The following is a 21,752-nucleotide window of genomic DNA, read 5'->3' as shown; positions in this document are numbered from 1 at the left end:
CCTGTAATACATGGATGCTAATATCGATGTGTGCAGCATTACCCAGGTCATTCTAAGTTAAAGGCATTGAGTGAACCTAGGTTGAGTTGCACTCATGAGAATGAAAATTTTGGAAATTCATCTGAAGGTAGGGGGAAGGCTGGGGTTGAAAATGAGAAAAGTTTCCTGCATTAGATATTTCTAAACCTGGCTACCAATGACACTAAATAGTATCCCAAATTGCAAACAGAGGTCTCATATGGAAATATTACTGTGGAGCCTGTCCTGGAACAGATGCAGAGAGACAGGCAAAACTCCTTCTTGTGAAAAGCAGTCAGTTTAGAGTCATGAACTTTCCCTACAATCACTATTCATGGGGGTCCCTAGAGAGGCACTGAACAGGTCGGGGAGGAAACCGTTTCCTGATTCCTTCCCCTGAACCTGCTGACAAGATGGGCCACTAAGCTGAGTGGGTCCTGAATATCCCCTACAGACCATCTGGCTACTGATCCCCTCAGGGAGGTTTGTGTCTGGGCTCACACCGACTTCCCCTCACTGTGCCTCCTGCACAGTAATACATGGCCGTGTCCTCAGGATTCACAGAGGTCAGTTGTAAATAAACTTGGCTCTTGGAGGTGTCCCTGGTGATGCTGAGCCGGGACTTCAGAGCTGGGTTATAGTATGTGCTTCCACTACCAGCTATTGCACCAACCCATTCCAGCCCCTTTCCGGGAGCCTGGCGGACCCAGCCTGCACCATAGCTGCTTAGAGAGACTCCAGAGACAGAACAGGTGAGGGACAGGGTCTGCGAGGGCTTCACCACTCCTGGGCCTGACTCCTTCAGCTGCACCTGAGACAGAATACCTGGAGACAAAGAGAACCACAGTGAGTCATGTGCTCATGATGCATCATCCCCATACCTTCATGTCTGAATCTCTGAGACACTCACCTCTGGGAGCTGCCACCACAAAGAGAAAGACCCATAGGTGCTTCATGTTCCCGTGGATGAGATCCATGACTCCCAGAAAATGTTCTCCAACATGAGGAGGAACCTGCATTTAAGTAAATATGTGCTGTGAGTTCATCAGGCTAGCTAAGAGAATTTGCATGTGGGAGGTGCATTTGTATATAAAGATGAAAAAGGGTGAAGGGAGACCGCTTTATCTAGCATTCTCACTGGATAAAGGATGCTGGCTGTTGCCTTGGGAGATGTCCTTTGCCTGGGTCTTCCCTTCACCAAGCCCAAGTTTTTCTTAATAACCAAGATACTCCATTCAGTCAGCATATGTGAATGTTTTAGAAGTTACCTCTCAGATTCCAGGAACAGAGACCAAAATTCTTGATAAAAGTAATTCTTCATCCCACCAGACCTTCTCTCTGTCTTTTTTTTTTTTTTTAATAATTTTTATTGTGCTTTAAGTGAAAGTTTACAAATCAAGTCAGTCTCTCACACAAAAACTTATATACACCTTGCTCCATACTCCCAATTACTCTCGCCCTAATGAGGCAGCCCACTTCCTCCCTCCACTCTCTCTTTTCATGTCTATTTCATCAGCTTCTAATCCCATTTACCCTCTCATCTCCCCTACAGGCAGGAGATACCAACACAGTCTCAAGTGTTCACCTGATCCAAGAAGCTCACTCCTCACCAGCACCCCTCTCCAACCCATTGTCCAGTCCAATTCAAGTCTGAAGAGTTGGCTTTGGGAATGGTTCCTGTCCTGGGCCAACAGAAGGTCTGAGGGCCATGACCACCGGGCTCCTTCTAGTCTCAGTCAGAACATTAAGTCTGGTCTTTTTCTGAGAATATGGGGTCGCATCCCACTGCTCTCCTGCTCCCTCAGGGGTTCTCTGTTGTGTTCTCTGTCAGGGCAGTCATCGATTGTAGCCGGGCACCGTCTAGTTCCTCTGGACGCCAGACCTTCTCTTCCTCACACATTTTCTTTACCTCAGCACTTCAAGTGTTCCTCATGAGATTCCTATCCTCTAATTCATGACCTGAGTATAAAAACTGATTCAGTGGGTGGGGTGCTAGTAATACAGCTTATCTTTGGTCTGCTTGGCACTGCTTTGAAGCTCTGAGATTCAGTATGTTTTAAAGATTTATTTATTCACAGCCTTTTTCTATTTTTCAAATGCTGTCTCTTGGGCCTGGATTTTGCCATAGCTTCTTACATAGAAAACTTTATTCCTTCTTTGATTATGTCTTTCTGTCTTTGGGCATATGCACACATTATTTAAGCACCATTTCTCCTGAATTCTGGAATTTCTAAATTGAACTCTTAAATATTGACATATTGTTTTTAATAGAAAAAAAAATACACCAATGCCAACAGCAACCTAGTACTTAAGCTTTCCTCTCTTCAAAAGACAGTACAGCAAGGGCCTTTGTGGGAAGATTTGTGATAATGATGCCATGGGACACCTTCCCAATATCTCACAGAGTTGAACCCCAGAACCATTTCCTTCTCATGAAAGTACATTAGAACACCAGGCTGTAGGCAGAGAGATGTAAAGTTCTTCTTTGGATCAGGAAAGCCCTTCTCTTCACCAGACACGCACCCTATGGACCCCAGATCTGCATCTCCCAAGGGTGGTATTTCAGTGACCCTGAAATTCTAGTTTAAGAAGAACACATAGATTAGTGATTACAAGAGTTGGAAGGATGTGTAGAAGGGGAATGATTGTTTAATGAGTTCTGGTTTCCACATCAAGTGATGAGCATGTCATGGAACTACATAGAGTTGATTGTTGCACAACATTGTGAATACACTAAACGTCACTGAGCTCTACACTTCAAAACAATTCTACATCATGTGAATTTTACCTTAATATTATTATTATTGTTTTTACAAGAAGACACACAAAGGACCCACAGCTGGAAAAAGGCATGTATAGAAAAGTCTCTTCTCTATAAAGAGTGACATGATTCTCAAAGCAAATGACAACATAAACAAAACTTATTTTTCCTTCACCACAATAGGAACTGTTTTGAAAGTCATCCTTATTGAGGTGACAAGGGATTGATGATTGTGCATACCCTTCCGTATAGAATGTGAAAAAAAAAAAAGATTTCTTTGTTTGAAATTAAGAGAAAATAATGCAATCCTCCAGTGTGTAAATAGGGTTTCCTATGAATCTGATGCTGAGCAGTTCAAGTAAAGCTAACTCAGTACAAAGTATGAAAGTCCATCTTTGCTCATCGCAACACCCGTTCTTGTTGTGGGGCTTGTGCTCTGTGATCCTCAGCATCTCCTCCCATTGCTCTATAGGCAGATTTTTGTGCTTATATTGTTTTTCCCCGACTGTGTCCCTGGCAGAGTCATACATGTCTGCGTCCTCAGCAGTCACAGAGCTCAGGTTCAAGGAGAATTGGTTATTAGACATGTCTGGGTTGGCCTGGGAGGTATAATGCATACAGTCTGTACTTCCCACCCACTGAAGGCCTCTGTCTGGGAGCTTCTTGATCCAATTCCAAGTAGCAGTACTTCAGGAGACTGAGTCAGCAGAGATGGTGCAGGTGAGGGGGAGGGTCACTGAGTACCTGACCACTTGAGGGCCTGACTTCTGTAGCTGAAACTGGAACAGGACTCACACACCACACCTATTGCCATCGAGTCCATAAGGAGTCACAGCAGTTCTATAGGACAGGGTAGAACTGCTCATATGTTTTCCAAGGCTGTAAACATTATGGGATCTGACTGGCATATCTTTCACCAGAGGAACCACCAGTGGGTTCAAACCACTGAACTTCTGGTTAGCAGCCAAGCACTTACACACTGTGCCTTCAGGGCTCTGATAGGACACCTGGAGACAAATGGAAGCAAACACATTAAAAACCCTGTCCCTCTGTGAATTCTCTGTGACCCACTTTGTCTATCTGACAGTGATCTCCTGGAAGACCCACTACCACCAGAGGAATAATGAGGAAGGAACAGGCATTTCTGGAGCAAGGTCACTCTAGTTCAGCAGGCTCTGGAGTCCCCTGGCAGGGAGGTTGTATTTAAACAGGAAACCACACAAGGCTTTTGACTGTCAGTGTCACTGGCTGATAAAAGGTCCGAGGTCCATGAACAGCTTTTGGATGAACAGGGCTGAAGCGCCACAAGGGGATTTCTCCAAACCTAATTCCTAAAGCAAGTTAGAGCCAGGAAGGTGGCAGAGGTGCAAGTGATGGCAGCCACACGTGTGGGTTGAGTTTGGAACCTCCCCAGATTCCAGCATATGCAATCTTACGTCAGTCACAGAGCCCCAATGTACGTGCATTGATTGGTTGGCTCTCATTCATTCACTTGGAGATCTGAGAGTCAGTCACACACCAGGTACTCTTCTGTACCTAGGAAAAATCAGTGAATCAAATAACCAACCTCCCAACTGACCTACCAAGAAACCAGTCCAACACACAATCCCTTCCTATTCCAGGGTATTATGAGCCAGCTCACATCACAACCTCCTGACAGCCCCAAGCAGAAATACAATGCTGGAGAAAAAAGTGTGTGATTAGAATTTCATGATGGAAAACATACACAGCAAAAGGAAATAAGCCACAGAATATGTGATCTTCGATATTGTCCTTAAGCTGTGGCCTATTCCTAGTTCCCAAATTATTGGTAGGAAATGAAACCCCTTCAAGGAAGTTTAATTTGTGAGGATACAAAACAATTTCTTCTCTCAGTGGTAAACCTGACATAATCAATGTCTTCATGGAAATTATTCTTGCTTTTTTCCTTTTCTCTTTATAGTCAGAAATAATGGACTTAGGACATTGGTAATGATTGCTAGACATATTTTAGAAATAAAAAAAAAAAACCAGTTTTTTCCTCTTTTTTATTTCTTCCCTACTTTCCTTAGACATTGGCCTATGAGTTCAGGGATTCATTTCTTTTCATTTCATGGGTGCCAGCCCAGTAACATTGTAGATGTGTGTTTCTGGTGAACTTCAGGGAATTTCAAAATATAGAGACTATTGAACTCATGCACACCTGATTTCCCCAAAGAACTTGGCCTTTTATGGGGCAGGACACCCATACTGCAGCTGTTGAAGGACCCCAGCATTTTTAGAACTTGACAAGACCATAGATGAGATGGAGACAAAGAAAAAAGTGGAGGAGATGGTAACTCCAACAGGAGTGGCCCACATAAGTGGAGACTTTGGTTATTTGGATTAGCCAGAGAGGTGCAACCTGGGATTCAGCTTTAGCACCCAAAGATCACACATCCAAGCAAGTCATCTCATTTTGTGTCTCTTAGTTGTAGTGATATTAACAGATTGACATCCCTCTCATTCATGAAGGTTCTAGTGTAGAAGTTATACTCTTCACGTGCCCCCACTGTAGTGAATGGGGTATTGATAAGCAAATGAATGCAGGCAGGGACCATTTTCCAATCTCTTCTATGAACACCAAACAGAAGGGACCAAACTTAGGAGCAGGTGCAGGAAGAGGCCAGGGAGACATTTGTTTGAGCACCTGTGGCTTCCTTTCCTTCCAGCCTATTTTCCATGACCACCCTACTCTCTTTTCTTTCAATGACACTATGATATCAGGGTCATTAAGAGTCTGCATTTTTTTTTCTCATCAAGGGAGAGGCCATTCAACATAGGCTCTCTCTCCCTTTACTTTTTTCATTGGCTTAATTCTAGGTCTGATTTCTCTAGGTCATGTGAACGACAACACCCACAATTCTGGCCTGCTTAAGTATTCCATTCTCAAAGCAAAACCACAGGACCATGTTGGCTCTGTCAAGGACAATTGCACCGTCCTTGTACAGATGAACAATTTGGTGATCTGGTGCTCAGGCCAGTTTTCTGTGCCCACATGGAAAGTGAGTGGAGGCAGGGTGACCCAGAGACAGAGGCAGAAGAGGCCTGGGCTGCAGGGGGTGCTCCTCATGCAGGAAGCACAGGGAGTACAACATCTGATGGAGAGGGGAGGTGGAGGGCTGTGCAAAAACAGGCACAGTGATTGAGCTGGAAACTCTTCCTGAAAAGCTGAGAGCTTGGCTGCTACTTCCAACTGACTTACTCAGCATATCAATAAATATTTATCCTGACTTCTTTTGTTCCAGTCACTGGATTAAAGTGGAAATACAAAAGAAAGTAGAATCATCTTTTGTAGTTTATACTCTAATAAGAGGACAGACATTAAATAAATATACCACCCTGATAAAAGGTGTAAGTGCAAATTATAGGAAGTCCTCCTGGGGTTAAAAAAAAAAAAAAAAACTGAAACAGCAGTGGGTAGATGTGTCTTCACTAATCAAGTTCCTCTATTTCAAATATGCTGTAGAGCCCACAACTAGATGTGAGCAGTGGGAGGTTTATTAGATGAATGGGAGAAGTACACACTGAGGAGAGCAAATTAAACAACACAGAGCATTTACTCTATATTAACTTATAATGAAATGACATTTAAAGGAGTTTACTCCTAGCAATGAGAGATCTGGCTGTTTTAAACATTTGTCTTGTCAATGGTAAAAGGCTGAAAACTTTGGAGTTCTCATGACCCATGCGTTTGAGGCACAAATGGGTTTGGCTGGATAGTTGGGCCTGATAGGCCATTCTCTATGGCCAGAGAGACTTCCTCTAGGCACAAGGGTCTCTGGGTACCAGATTTCCAATGTGCACTGAATTACTGCCATCAATATTAAAGATGCCCAAGTAGAAGATGCAAGATTAGGATTAGAACTCATTTTGGGAGTTGTTATCACGGGGGAAATATTTAGTGTCCAGGAAATGTGGCTTTTGTTGTTGTTAGCTGCTCTTGAGTCAGTTCTCTGTCATGGAAACCTTGAAAAGACATAGAGGAATATGACATAAATTAGAATTCAGAGCTCAGAGCTATCAGGCAGAAGGCTTTGGCATCTGATATATATATAATCTAATTTTGAAAATTATTAAGTGACACTAAGGCCCTTCTCATAGTAAAATTATGCCAGAACAAATAGGATAAAAGACAGCCCAGAGAAAATATACACACAAATACAGAGAGACCAATGCTTACGTATTACTATGCACACAGTAATGTAATTACATACAGTAATGCGACCACACACTAACACACACAGACTCATATAAAAACATTTGCATTCTAACACACACACTAACATACACAAGAATACTCAGGCACACTAACACAAATATTAACACATACATAGTGCACCACATTAGCACACATACACTAACAAACATGCACACCTCATCTACCCACACTAATACAGAAACAGAAGGATGTATAAACAGATTAACACACAGAGAAACACACACTGATATTATAACAATAGAAGAAACACAGACATTACATGCTACTACACACAGAATAACACACACTAGTTCTCAAAATAATGCATCCACATTAACACACACAAACACATGTATAAAAGTAACACACACCAACCCACATGTAGAAACATTACACAATTATGAGAAGGTCTATGGGAAAGATATTTTCTGTGTAGGTAAAAGAAATATCATGCTCATTTAAGAAATCCTTTCCTAGGCTCCTATGCGTCTTCTCAACAGATGGGTCCTATGTTCTGTGGGTTCTGAGCGCCCCCTGCAGCCCAAACTCTCCCTGCAGGGTGGTTCCTGTCTGGTCTCCCACTGCCTTTCTCTCATTATATCTCTTGTAGGGTAATACATGATTTGCTACACAGCAGTTTCTGGGAGAATTGGTCCTTGAACATGTCACTAGAGAAGTAGAGTCTTCTCTAGAAGGATGGGCTGAGGTATGTTCACCATTTAACTTACAGTGAGCTCTGTAGGTGCACTGGGCAGAAGGTCCCATGTCCATACCAGTCGACACAAGGCAGGAAGGGTGGTGAGCCCCATGGAGAAAATTTAATACCTAGAAGAAAACGGGCCCTGTCTCTTCCAATACTGGTATCAATATTTACACTTTAATTAATCGCTTCCCTTTCCTTCTCTTATTCATTAGTTCTTATACATTCTACATTCATACATTTAGGACGATATCCAGTACATTAGGGAAAATAACATAACTGGACATGGCAATAGAGCTGCCTTTAGAACGGATTTGCAGAAGGCGCAAGATCACCATGAACACAGGGAAACTCTTTATCCCAGGAGGCAGGTTATATTGAATAAACCGTCTGAAAGCTGCCCTCCAGAGATGATATGTCACTGAATCCTGGAATTGTGGCTGAGATCCTACAAATAAATTTTGGTGGAAAGTACAGCACTTCTCTCTCTGTCCTTTCTCACTGTGTGACCCTGAGGATTTGGATTCGCACCTCTGAGCTTCAGTCTGAATAGATGCAAACTGGGAATCCTGGAAGTAACTTTATGTGTGAACTTTATAGTAGAAACCCAGTGATGTTAGGTGTTCTTATCATGGTAATTAGTTTTGGAAGCACCCACTGGGAAGGAAACAGAATTTGTGTGAGCCATCATCTATGAACATCAGGATTGTATAAGGAATACCTTCTCTGCTCATACCTTGACCTGTGGCACCTGTGTGACTGTAGCATGTCAATCCACCTCAGCCCAGTGGCTTCACTCATTAATTGATAGGTTTAGATTCCTGAGTTTCTTATAATTCCTTTTCTCCACATAACTGAATAAACAGAGCCCCTAATATGTCACATCTCTAACTATTCACTATTAGTTAAATGAACTAAATAATAAACCTTCCCCATGCCTGAACATAGGCAATACTAAAGTCCATAGAAACAGGATGAGATGATTGACAGGAAAATCTGGACCATCTGAATAGGACCTAGAAAAGCAGGTTGACCTGCTATGGGATTGTGGAGTGGAAAACACAACATCTGCCATCCAGATCCTGATGGTTCCATTATTCACCAAGGAGGCTCTGGGGCCTGAGTTTGCACAGAGGAAGTAGTGTTTGCCTTGGTCTTCAGGGGCTGATGTTCCAGAAGGTATATGATATAAAAAGCTGGCTCTGAGAGGAAAAAAAAAATATATATATATGTATGTGTGTATATGTATGTATATATCTGTATATGTCTATGTACATGTGTATGTATATGTACATATTTATAGATAGATAGATAGCTACACACACATACAGTAAAAAAAGTGGGCATATGTTCACATGGGTGTGGATATGCTCCCAGGGTCTGTTCTTCCCCAGAAAAGAAGAAAGTATTAAGTTACTAAGACTGTAAACATATTTTGGCAATTACAGAGATCATCGAAGACAATTATATCTGGTATCAAAGAGGCCTTGTAGTGTGGCTGTTAAGCTCTTGGGAGCTAACCAAAATGTCAGTAGTTCAAATCCACCAGATAAACTGTGGAGGAGGGAAGATACAGGAGTATTTTCCATTAAAATTACAGCTTTTGAAACTGAATGGTGAAATTCTACTCTGTTGTATAGGGTTACCAGGAGTTGGAATTGAGTTGATGGCAACGAGTTATACCTGGTGTCTAGACTGTGTTCAGCTTGTCAGAGACCTAGAAGACAGAAGAAACTTGTGAATAAAAAATAAAAGAGAAAAAGATTTAAGTGAGATGTTTTTGAAGGTTAATAATGATGAACCCAGTGAGAAGAAAAAGTCATCGTGACCAGAGGAAGAATGAAAATGTGGTGGTGGGTTTTATTTTGAGGATATGGGAGGTCTGACTGCTGGAATTTTTCCCCTGTAAGTAGTTTAATAGGATAATTAAGATGGAGTCTGAACATTGGGAATGGAGGGGCCAGATGTTTGTGGAGAATTAAGAGTCATTGTTAGAGTCTGTAAAACATGGAAACCTGAACTCTCCTGAGAAACATTGTAGTGTTTCTAGGTAATCTTTACCCACCACCAGGTAATGTTTAGATCAATGGAATTTGTTGTAGACTAATAGTTTCTAGCCAGTGAGGCAGAAGAGATGACCCATTGGGGCACTCGTAGTCATTCAGAAGAGCATTTCAGAAGATATCTTGCCTCGTATCCTACAGTACCTTGTCATATTAGAGAAATAACCTATAGCCCAAACTCTTCCACAATACTAATCACCATCATGTAAACATAACAGAGGAATGCACCAGCGAGAATGGAGAGATGGATTTTCTCTGTAGAGGGAACAAAATGAAGACCATGTCCAAGCGTGAAGACAAAAACAGGATGTCTCTAGAAAAATCTGAAGTCTCTGGTAGTTGTAGCAAAAATGATTTTCTTCTGTGGTAGCCATGAGAAAAATTAACTCCAAATGCAACCCTGCCTAGATTCATACAAATCTCTACATTAAAGGAGATAGGGTGTGATCGTATGCAAGGGAAAAATTAATATATCAAATAACAAGTGAATATCTACTGAGCTAACTAGCATATTCATCTTCCACAAAAAGAAAAGGGGGACGGGGATAACCAAAGAGCAAGAAACAAATCATAATCGACATATCATCAAATGAGATTCACATATGAGACATGTATTGGAAGTATGAAATTAAACACAAAATTTAAGCTAAGTATGATTATTATGCTAAAAGGTCTAAAGTAAAAAGTAGACAGACTGCAGGGCAATAGGTAATTTCAGCAGAGATATGAGCTATCAGTTCAACTCCTATGAATATTTCCAAAATAGTTGAAAACAGAGACTCAAAAGGATACCTGCACACTAATTTTCATGGTAACATTTTTCACTTACAGAAAGTGAAACAAGGTAGGACCAAGATGGCTGACTAGGTAGAAGCTTCTGCTTCTCCCTCTTGCAACAAAGACTAGAAGAAACAAGTGAATCAATTACATGCAGGGCAATCTATGAATCCTGACCATCAAACACAGAACTAAGAAGTTGACCTGAGTGACAGGGGAGGGAAAAGCCACATGCTGAAGCAGCGACTGCTTCCAGAGCCAGTGTGCCATGCCGCAGCCTTGAGCCCTCACGGTTTCCTGGTGCTAGAGTGGTGGGGCTGATTGTAGCTTACTGAGATGGTGTAAGCACAGACACAGGCCTAACCCCTAAGACCAACCTTAGAGAGAACCCAGCCAGCACACGCAGGCTGTACACCGACAAGCTGACAGGCAAACGAAACACCACAGGGAAGCAACGACTGGTTTTGGACACAGGAACCCAGCATCCCAGGCAGGAAACCTTGGTGCTGGGCTTTGGACTAAGCATGAATGAGCTAATTGTGGCTGCCTGAGATGGCACAAGTATGGGACGCAGCCCTAACCATTTGGGGCAGTCTCAGGGGGGATACAGCCATCGCACACAAGTTACACATCCCTCTGGAATCTCAGAAAAAACTGTCCTCACCAAACAAGTGAAGTAAATTTGTCTATCTTGCTGCACTACTCTCTACTATCTATCTGATCCCTCCCCTCCCTGCCCTGGCTGGCTCATTCACATTGGAATTCCCTGGTCCAGAGAGTGAAGTGCACTGCTAGTTTTTTCTTTCTTTCTTTCTAACCCATTCTCCTGGCCTGAGAAAAGCAGCATTTAACAATCAAAGGAAAAATCCTTCCCTGGCTTCCCTAAACTGGAATAACAATACAGAACCAGCTCCACCCAGGCATAAGAGACCCAGAGTCTTTGGCTTTCATCCCTACAGGGAATCAGGTGACTATTATAAAGTAAAGGCAATTCTGATAGAGATCTGACTGTAATTGTTTTAGCTGAGCAGTGGAAAGGCAAGTTTTGGAGGTCACATACCTCTCTACCTATTAAACGGAGCCCTCACTCATCCACACCAGGGAACTGAGGGCTGAGCCTCCACACACAATAACTAGCCACCTGCTAAAGGGGTCTGAGAATAGTGACGCCTACCAAATCTATAGAGGTACAAGCATTGGGTGCCTAAGGTACAGCTGCAGAGCCCACCCACCAGAGAGCTCTAGAGAATAGAGCCACTCCTACCTCACTGATACTTGGGGTAAGGCTGTCAGCATCCTGCCCTTCCCTGAGTGTGACCCCCTGCCGCTACTAGAAACTGGCGCATACAACCATCACCACTACTCCTCTAAGTTAATAGGTGAGAGCATATACCACACACTAGGTGACCCGCTACCAGGACACCTGAGCTGATTCTATTCAAGAATAGTGAATGGACTTATAGGCTTATGTACCTGGTAATAGATCCGGCCAGATGGTAACAGGACATAAGTGATTCAAAAGCTACAACAGTCAAGATAGCACAATCTAGTAGCCCATCTGGATGTATTGTAACAAAACAAAACGAGAAGAAAAGACTCAGTGAGCAAATATAAAAGAAAACATTATGATATCTTATAGATGGCTCGGAGACAGCAGTCGATATCAAATCACGTAAACAAGCAGACCACGATTGCTTCTACAAACCTCCAAATCAAAGAATCAAAATCATTCCCAGATGTAGATTCATTCCTGGAACTGCCAGATGTAGAATATAAAAAAACTATTATACAAAATGTTTCGAGACATCAGGGATGACCTCAGAAATGAAATAAGGCAATCTACAGAAAAAGCCAAGGAACACACATATAAAGCAGTGGAAGAAATCAAAAAGATTATTCAAGAACATAGTGAAAAATTTAATAAGCTGCAAGAATGCATAGAGAGACAGCATTCAGAAATTCAAAAGTCTAACAAGAAAATTACAGAATTAGACAACTCAGTAGGAAGTCAGAGGAGCAGAATGGAGGAATTGGAATGTAGAGTGTGGGAGATGGAGGATAAGGCAAATGAGACCAAAAAAAAGAAGAAACCCTAAGAATCATGTGGGACTCTAACAAGAAGAATAACTTGCATGTGATTGCAGTTCCAGAACAGAGAGGGATGACAGAAAATACAGAGAGAATAGTTGAAGATCTTTTGGCAGAAAACTTGGCTGGCATCGTGAAAAATGAAAGGATATCTATCCAAGGTGCTCATTGAACCTCATACAAGATAGATCCCAAAAGAAAATCACCAAGGCATATTATCGTCAAACCTGCCAAAACCAAAGATAAAGAGAAAATTTTAACAGCAGCCAAAGATAGATGAAAAGTCACCTACAAAGGAGAATCAATAAAAATAAGTTCAGACTACTCGGCAGAAACCATGCAGGCAAGAAGGCAATGGGATGACATATAGAGCACTGAAAGAGAAAAACTGCCAGCCAAGAATCATATACCCAGGAAAACTCTCTCGCAAATATGAAGGTGAAATTAAGACATTTATAAGTAAACACAAGGTTGGAGAATGTGCAAAAACGAAACCAAAACTGCAAGAATTACTAAAGGAAATTCTTGGGTCAGAAAATCAATATCAGATACCAACACAACAGAAAGTCACAGACCAAAACATCCTGATATCAATTCAGACACGGAACTCACAAAAACAAAATATGATTAATTAAAAAAAAAAAAATTGCTCAAAAGAGAATCATTGATGTCATTATGTAAAAGATTACAATAGTCAAAAAAGAGGGACTAAATACAGGAAGCATAGATCTTACATATGAAGAGGAAACCAAGGCCATATAGGGCAATACAAGTTAGGTTTTTGCTTAGTCAAATAAGGGTAAATATTGAGGTAGCCACAAAGAGGCCTAACAATTCCATACTTCAAAACAAAAACCAAGATAAACATAATGACTCAACAAAAATAAATTCAATTAGTATGAAAAGGAGGAACACACATTCTGCAAAGAAAAATTTCTCAGAACAAAAAAGTAAGTGGAAAAATGAAATTGTCAACAACATACAAAAAATGGCATCAAAATGGCAGCACTAAACTCATAAAAAAAATTCTTATCTATAATTACACTGAATGTAAATGGACTACATGCACCAACAAAGAGACAGAGAGTTGCAGACTGGATTAAAAAATCACAATCTGTCTATATGCTGCCTAAAACAGACACACCTTAGACTTAGAGTCACAAAAAAACTAAAACTCAAAGGATGGAAAAAAATATATCCAGCAAACAACAATCAAAAAAGAGCAGGAGTGGCAATATTAATTTCTAACAAAATAGACTTTTAAAGTTAAATCCACCACAAAGGATAAAGAAGGACACTACATAATGATTAAAAGGATAATTTACTAGGAAGATATAACCATATTAAATATTTATGCACCCAATGATAGAGTGCATAGAACATTGAAGAGGAAATCGCCAAATGAATATCATTCACAGTAGCCCCCAAGAAGATAAAATACTTAGGAATAAATCTTACCAAAGATGTAGAAGACCTATACAAAGAAAACTACAAGGTACTACTGCAAGAAACTAAAAGGGACCTACATAAGTGGAAAAACATACCTTGCTCATGGATAGGAAGACTTAACATAGTAAAAATGTCTATTCTACCAAAAGCCATCTATATATACAATGCACTTCCGATCCAAATTCCAAAGGTTTTTTTAATGAGATGGAGGAACAAATCATGAACGTCATATGGAAGGGGAAGAAACACCAGATAGGTAAAGCATCACTAAAAAAGAAGAAGAAAGTGGGAGGACTGACTCTACCTGATTTTAGAACATATTATACCACCACAGTAGTCAAAACAGCCTGGTACTGGTACAAAAATAGACACATAGACCAATGGAACAGAATTGGGAATCCACAAATAAATCCATCCACATATGAACAGCTGATATTTGACAAAGGCCCAGTGTCAGTTAATTGGGGAAAAGACAGTCTTTTTAACAAATGGTGCTGGTATAACTGGATATTCATCTGCAAAAAAATGAAACAGAACCCATACCTCACACCATGCACAAAAACTAACTCCAAATGGATCAAAGACCTAAACATAAAATCTAAAACGATAAAGATCATGGAAGAAAAAATAGGGACAACGTTCGGAGCCCTAATACATGGCATAAAGAGAACACAAAACATTACTAAAAATGCTAAAGAGAAACCACATAAGCAGGGGTCCTAAAAATCAAACACCTATGCTCATCTAAAGACTTCACCAAAAGAGTAAAAAGACCACCTACAGACTGGGAAAAAATTTTCAACTATGACATCTCTGACCAGCACCTGATCTCTAAAATCTACATGACTGCTAAAACTCAACCACAAAAAGACAAAGAACCCAATTAAAAAATGAGCAAAGGATATAAACAGACACTTCACTAAAGAAGATATTCAGACAGCCAACAGATACGAGGAAATCCTCAAGATCATTAGCCATTAGAGAAATGCAAACCAAAACTACAGTGAGATTTCATCTCACTCCAGCAAGGCTGGCACTAATCCAAAAAACACAAAATACTAAATGTTGGAGAGGCTGTGGAGAGATTGGAACATTTATACACTGTGGGTGGGAATCTAAAATGGTACAACTACTTTGGAAATCAATTTGGTGTTTCCTTAAAAAGCTAGAAATAGAACTACAATATGATCCAGCAATCCTACTCCTCAGAATATATCCTAGAGAAATAAGAGCCTTTACACGAACAGATATATGCACACCCATGTTTCATGTTTATTACAGCACTGTTTACAACAGCTAAAAGATGGAAGCAACCACGGTGCCCATCAACAGATGAATGGATAAATAAATTATGGTATATGCATTGATAAAGAACAGTGATGAATCTTTGAAACATTTCATAACATAGAGAAACCTGGAAGGCATTATGCTGAGTGAAAATAGTCAGATGCAAAAGGACAAATATTGTATAAGACCAATATTATAAGATCTTGAGAAATAGTTTAAACTGAGAAGAACGCACTCTTTTGTGATTATGAGGGGGGGAGGGAGGGAGAGGGCATTTACTGAATAGATAGTAGTCAACGACTACTTTAGCTGAAGGGAAGGACAACGCTCAACACAGTGGAGGTCACCACAACTGGACTAAACTGAAGCAAAGCAGTTTCCTGAATTAACTGAATGCTTTGATGGCCAGCGAAGCAGGAGCAGGGGTTTGGGGACCATGGTTTCAGGGGACATCGAAGTCAATTGGCATAATAAAATCTATGAAGAAAACATTCTGCAACGCACTTTGAAGAGTGGCGTCTGGGGTCTTAAATGCTGGCAAGCGACCATCTAACTTGCATCAATGAGTCTCAACTCACTGGGATCAAAGGAGAATGAAGAACACCAGGAACACAAGATAATAATGAGCCCAAGAGACAGAAAGGGCTACATGAACCAGAGACTACATCATCCTGAGACCAGAAGAACTAGATGGTGCCTGGCCAGAACCGATGACTGCCCTGAGAGGGAGCACAACAGAAAACCCCTGAGGGAGCAGGAGAACAGTGGGATGCAGACACCAAATTCTCATAAAAAAGACCAGACTTAGTGGTCTGACTGAGACTAGAAGGACCCTGGTGATCATGGCCCCCAGACCTTCCCTTGGCTCACTACAGGAGCCATCCCCAAAGCCAACTCGTCAGACATGGATTGGACTGCACAATGTGTTGGAGGGATGCTGGTCAGGCGTGACCTACTTGGTTCAGGTGGACACTTGGGACTATGTTGTCATCTCCTGCCTGGAGGGGAGATGGGAGGGGAGAGGGGCTTAGAAGTTGGCAAAATGGTCACAAAAAGAGAGAGTGGAAGGAGGGAACGGGCTGTCTCATGGTGGGCGGGGGGAGAGAACTGGGAATATGTAGCAAGTTGTATATAAGATTTTATGTGAGAGAATGACTTGATTTGTAAACTTTCACTTAAAGCACAATAAAAAATTATTAAAAAAAAGTGAAACAATGCAAAGTCACATTGACAGATGGTTGGTTTAAAAAAAGTGGTGTATATGTACAGGGTAAAATCATCAGCACGTGAAGAAGAACTAAGTTCTGATACCTGTTCTGATATGGATGAATCTTGACAATATTATGCCTAGTAAAATAAGCCAAACACAAAATGAGAAATAGTGTATGAATTCTCTTACACGAATTACCTAGAACAGGAAGAAGGTAGGTAGGCAGTTATCATAGTCTGGAGGGCAGAGGAGGATGGGGAGTTATTGCTTAATGGATATGGAGTTTCTGTTTGGATGATGAAAAAGTTTTAGAAGTCAATAGTGATAAAAGTTATTGAACATTTTTAATCTAATCAATGTCATCATATTAACAGATAAAGCCAGTTAAAATGCAGTTTACGTTCTGTATTGAATTGTGTCCCCGCCCAAAATGTGAGTCAACTTGACTAGGATGTGATTCTCAGTATTGTCTGGTTGTTCCCCATTTTGTGATCTGATGAGATTATCCTGTGTGTTGAAATTCCTACTCTCTATGATGTTAGTGAGGCAGGATTAGAGGCAGTTGTGGGTACATATTGAGTTAACTTTTTTTTCAGATATAAAAGAGAGAATGGAGCTGAGTGAAGGGGAAATTCATGCCACCAGGAAAGAAGAGTGAGTGTGTCCTTTGGACCCAGGATCCCTGGGAAGATTGATGACAAGGACCTTGCCCTAGAGCTGACAGAGAGAGAAAGCCTTCCCCTGGAGCTGCAACCCTGATTCTGGACTTCTATCCTCCTAAACTGTGAGAGAAAAAACTTCAGTTTGTTAAAGCCATTAACTTGTGGTATTTCTGTTACAGCAGCACTAGATAACTAAAAAAAGAAAACACTAAGCTATGTAAATTGTACCACAATAAAATGAAGATTAAAAATATAAATCTTGCTTCGATCCAGAGACAAAGAACATCCTGGTCAGAAAGTAAGCTGCATTACTTACAGAGGAACAGTGAAAACAAGTAAAGCAGATTTATATTCAAATCCATTGAAGTAATGAAATGATGAAGTCATGTATTTCATGTTGGGAGTGAACAAAAGTCAGCCTAGAATTATATAACCTGAGTGTCTGTTATCGGTGATGGGAAAATTTTGAAACAGGTAATGGTAATATTTGATCAACACGCTAAGTCATTTGTTGCTAAATTGTACACATAGAAAGGTTAAAAAAAAATTTTTTTGTTGCATGTACATTTGCCACTACATTTCTTTAAAGTAAACGATAGATGAACATTTTCTCAGATAGCCAGAAAGTGAATTAAATTGTTGCTAGCACAATAACCAGTCAAAAAATGATTATAAAGATTCTATAGAAAGAGTATTGTAATATCAGCCAGAAACCAAAATCTGTACAAAGTGTCAAATATGGAAAAAAATAGGTTATATTTAGAAATGTATTAATTTAATTGCTCTAAAAGATAATTCTTTAAAAAATAATAATAGCTGTGTGTCATAAGCTGTACTGTGTCCCCCCAAAATATCTGTGCAGCTTAGCTGGGCCAAGATTCTGAGTATTGTGTGGCTGTCCACCATTTTATGTGATGATCCACCATTTTATGTGCTTTTCCTATGTGTCGTAAATCCTGTCTCTATGATGTAATACAATGGATTAGAAGCAGTTATATTGATGAGGTCTACAAGGTTAGAGAGTGTCTTAAGCCAATGTCCTTAGAGATATAAAAGAGAGCAGAGAGACATGGGGCCTCATACCACCAAGAAGAACAGCAACAGGAGCAGAGCGCATCCTTTGGACCTGATCCTCCTGAGCAAAGAAGCTCCTAGTCCAGGGCAAGATCGGCAAGAAGGACCTTCCCCCAGAGCTGACACAGAGAGAAAGCCTTCCCTGGAGATGACACCCTGAATTTGGGCTTGTAGCCTACTAGACAGTGAGAGAATAAACTTATCTTTCTTAAGGCCATCCATTTGTGGCCTTTCTGTTATAGCAGTGCTGGATAACTAAGACACTATGCATTGTATGCTTGTAACATATTCCAAAGTTAACTAGGGATGGGGAGAAGGAATTGGAAATTGTGGAAAGGTACAGTCCAAGCGGAGTCTGCTGCCTTTCCGTGTGGCCCTCAATTGAACTTTGTGCTTAGGACAAGATGTGTCGGTCTGGCTGCTTGATGAGATGAGTGTGAGGACTGACTTTCTTCCCCTGTGCTTCTTGACCCAAAACACATCTCATAGTAACTCATGGTCTAGAATTCATTTCTTAAGTCTTGCCCTGAGCACATGTCGACATTCTCAGAAACTGCTTCTGCATGCATGTCACATAGCACCTGAACAGCCCCATTTCTATATCTGTTGCTGGATGGGAAGGAATAGTGCCCATGAAGGGCAGTACAAAGAGGGGTGTGTGCAGACCACCATCCCTGCCTCGACTGTAGAATGAGACCCGCTCGCTATAGGGGACCAGCACCCACTATTGAAATTACCCCTGCTCCGTCTCTTGTCTATGTGAGTAAAGTATTATGCTAGAAAATGCCTGTGTGTAACTTGTGCTTTTGTTTTTGAATTCAGATATTGGCTCAACACCTATATATTAGTAAGACACCCTTATACTATAAAAGAAGGTGCTTAAAACAATTTGAAGACAGAGTAAGAGTGTTTTAAAAATGTATATGGTAAGCTGAAGAGTAACCAATTAAAATCTTTTTCAAAAAGAAAATACATAACATGTCAATAGAAGAGTTACAAATAGTGTCCTTAAATGCTAAGTTAGAACAAGAGGTAGCAGAAAGAGAGAAATAAAAGGAGTACAACGAATCGCAAAAAATATAAAACACCTAGCAAGGTACTAGATTTTAATCCAAGTATCAATAATAATTTTGAATGAAAATAATATAAAATTACCATTTAAAAACTAGTTTACACACTGAATTAAAAAAAACAATAGCAGAAATATTATATTGCCAGAAAATCACTTTAAATACACATATGTGGAAAGGTGAAAAGTAAATATAGAGAAACATTACCATGAAGAAATGGACCAAAAAACAAAACAAAAAAACCTTGACTAGCAATATTATTTTCAGACAGAGTAGACTTCTAAATAAAACTCCAAAACCAAACACGTTGCCATCAAGTCAATTCCAACTCATAGGAAGCCTATAGGACAGGAGTAGAACTGCCCCATAGAGTTTCCAAGGAGTGACTGGCAGATCTGAATTGCTGGCCCTTTGGTTATTAGCCATAGCACTTAACCATTACACCATCAGGGTTTCCAGGCTTTTAAATAAAATGATGATTGTTAAGGATAAGATGGGCATTACATAAAAATAAACTTGTCAACTCTCAAAGATGTAGCAGTTCTAACTAATGGAACTAAAAATGAAAAAGACAAATTTTTATTGTTTTTGGATACTCCAACACATTCCTCCCTCTGTGGTTGACAGAATAAATAGTAACCATATAAGAATATAATATGTATGTATACTCACTCTAACCTTTGAGAGCTGGAAATCGATGAGACAATTTTTCTGGGTCTCATTGGTTTCCACCTTTGACAAGGTGCTTACCATTTTTCTACCACTTTCTCTATTAAGAATTATACCTCATAAATACCCAGTGAGTTTTCTATGACTGATAGGTTTCAGTCTTACAAAATTTCTAGCTTTTGAAGATTTTACTGTATTCGAATAGCCCTGTCAACCTGTTGGAAATGCTGGTGGTGAACTGTAATCTGTAAAATCTATAAAATCACATGGATTTTTATTGTGTGCTACAGATTTCTAAGTAAACACAAGTAATCCCATGCATGCCTTGCTTACTGGTTAATCCTCCCCTGGAGCCCTGGTCGCAAAATGGTTAATGGCTTGGCTGCTAACTTAAAAGGTTCAAAAATCAAACCTACCCAGCTGCTCTGTAGGAGGAATTCCTGGAGATTTGTTCCCATAAAGATTGTTGTTAGGTGCCATCAAGTCAGTTCCTACTCACAGCAACCCTATGCACAAGAGAAGGAAAAACTGCCCGGTGATGAGCCATCCTTACAATCGTTGTTATGCTTGAGCTCATTATTGCAGCCACTGGGTCAATCCACCTCATTGAGGGTCTTCCTCTTTTCCCCTGGCGTTGTACTCTACCAAGCATGATGTCCTTCCCTCGGGACTCCTCCCTCCTGACAACATGTCCAAAGTATGTAAGATGCAGTCTCGCCATCCTTGCTTCTAAGGAGTATTCTGGTTGTACTTCTTCCAAGACGGATTTGTTTGTTCTTCTAGCTGTCCGTGGTATATGCAATATTCTTCACCAACAGCACACTTCCAAGGCATCAATTCTTCTTCAGTATTCCTTATTCATTGTCCGGCTTTCACATGCATATGATGTGATTGAAAATATCATGGCTTGGGGCAGGCACACCTTAGTCTTCAAGGTAACATATTTGCTCTTCAACACCTTAAAGAGGTCCTTTGCAGCAGACTTAGCCAAAGCAATGTGTCTTTTGATTTCCTGACTGCTGCTTCCATGGCTGTTGATTGCAGATCCAAGCAAAATGAAATCCTTGACAACTTCAGTCTTTTCTCCGTTTATCATGACGTTGCTCATTGGTCCATTTGTGAGGATTTTTGTTTTCTTTATGTTGAGGTGCAGTCCATACTGAAGGCTGTGGTCTTTGATCTTCATTAGTAAGTACTTCAAGTCCTCTTCACTTTCAGCAAGCAAGGTTGTATGATCTGAATAACACAGGTTGTTAATGAGTTTTCCTCCAATTCTGATGTCCCATTCTTCATATAGTCCAGTTTCTCGGGTTGTTTAGCATACAGGTTGAATAGGTCTGGTGAAAAAATACAACCCTGACGCACACCTTTCCTGACTTTAAACCATTCAGTATCCCCTTGTTCTGTCTGAACAACTGCTTCTTGATCTGTGTAAAGGTTCCTCATGAGCGCTATTAAATGTTCTGGAATTCCCTTTCTTCGCAATGTTATCCATAATTTGTTATGATCCACACAGTCAAATGCCTTTGCATAATCAATAAAACACAGGCAAACATCCTTTCGGTATTCTCTACTTTCAGCCAGGATCCATCTGACATCAGCAATGATATCCTTGGCTCCATGTCCTCTTCTGAAACCAGCCTGAATTTCTGGCAGTTCCCTGTCAATATACTGCTACAGCAATTTTTGAATGATCTTCATCAAA

The 21,752-nt window shown here is 40.5% G+C and overlaps 1 protein-coding gene across 1 annotated transcript in view; it reads right to left on the bottom strand.

The window, feature by feature from the left end:
- Positions 1-493: 493 nt before the first annotated feature.
- Positions 494-21,752, bottom strand: part of LOC135228392 (uncharacterized) — a 61,615-nt gene continuing 40,356 nt past the window's right edge. The window contains 2 exon segments of the mRNA XM_064274170.1: positions 494-843; positions 929-1,031. Of these exon segments, the coding sequence (XP_064130240.1) occupies positions 494-843; positions 929-1,031 (453 nt within the window).

Source organism: Loxodonta africana, chromosome 21 (assembly GCF_030014295.1).
Source record: "Loxodonta africana isolate mLoxAfr1 chromosome 21, mLoxAfr1.hap2, whole genome shotgun sequence".
Taxonomy (NCBI): Eukaryota; Metazoa; Chordata; class Mammalia; order Proboscidea; family Elephantidae; genus Loxodonta; species Loxodonta africana.
This window is presented reverse-complemented; position numbering and strand designations above follow the sequence as displayed.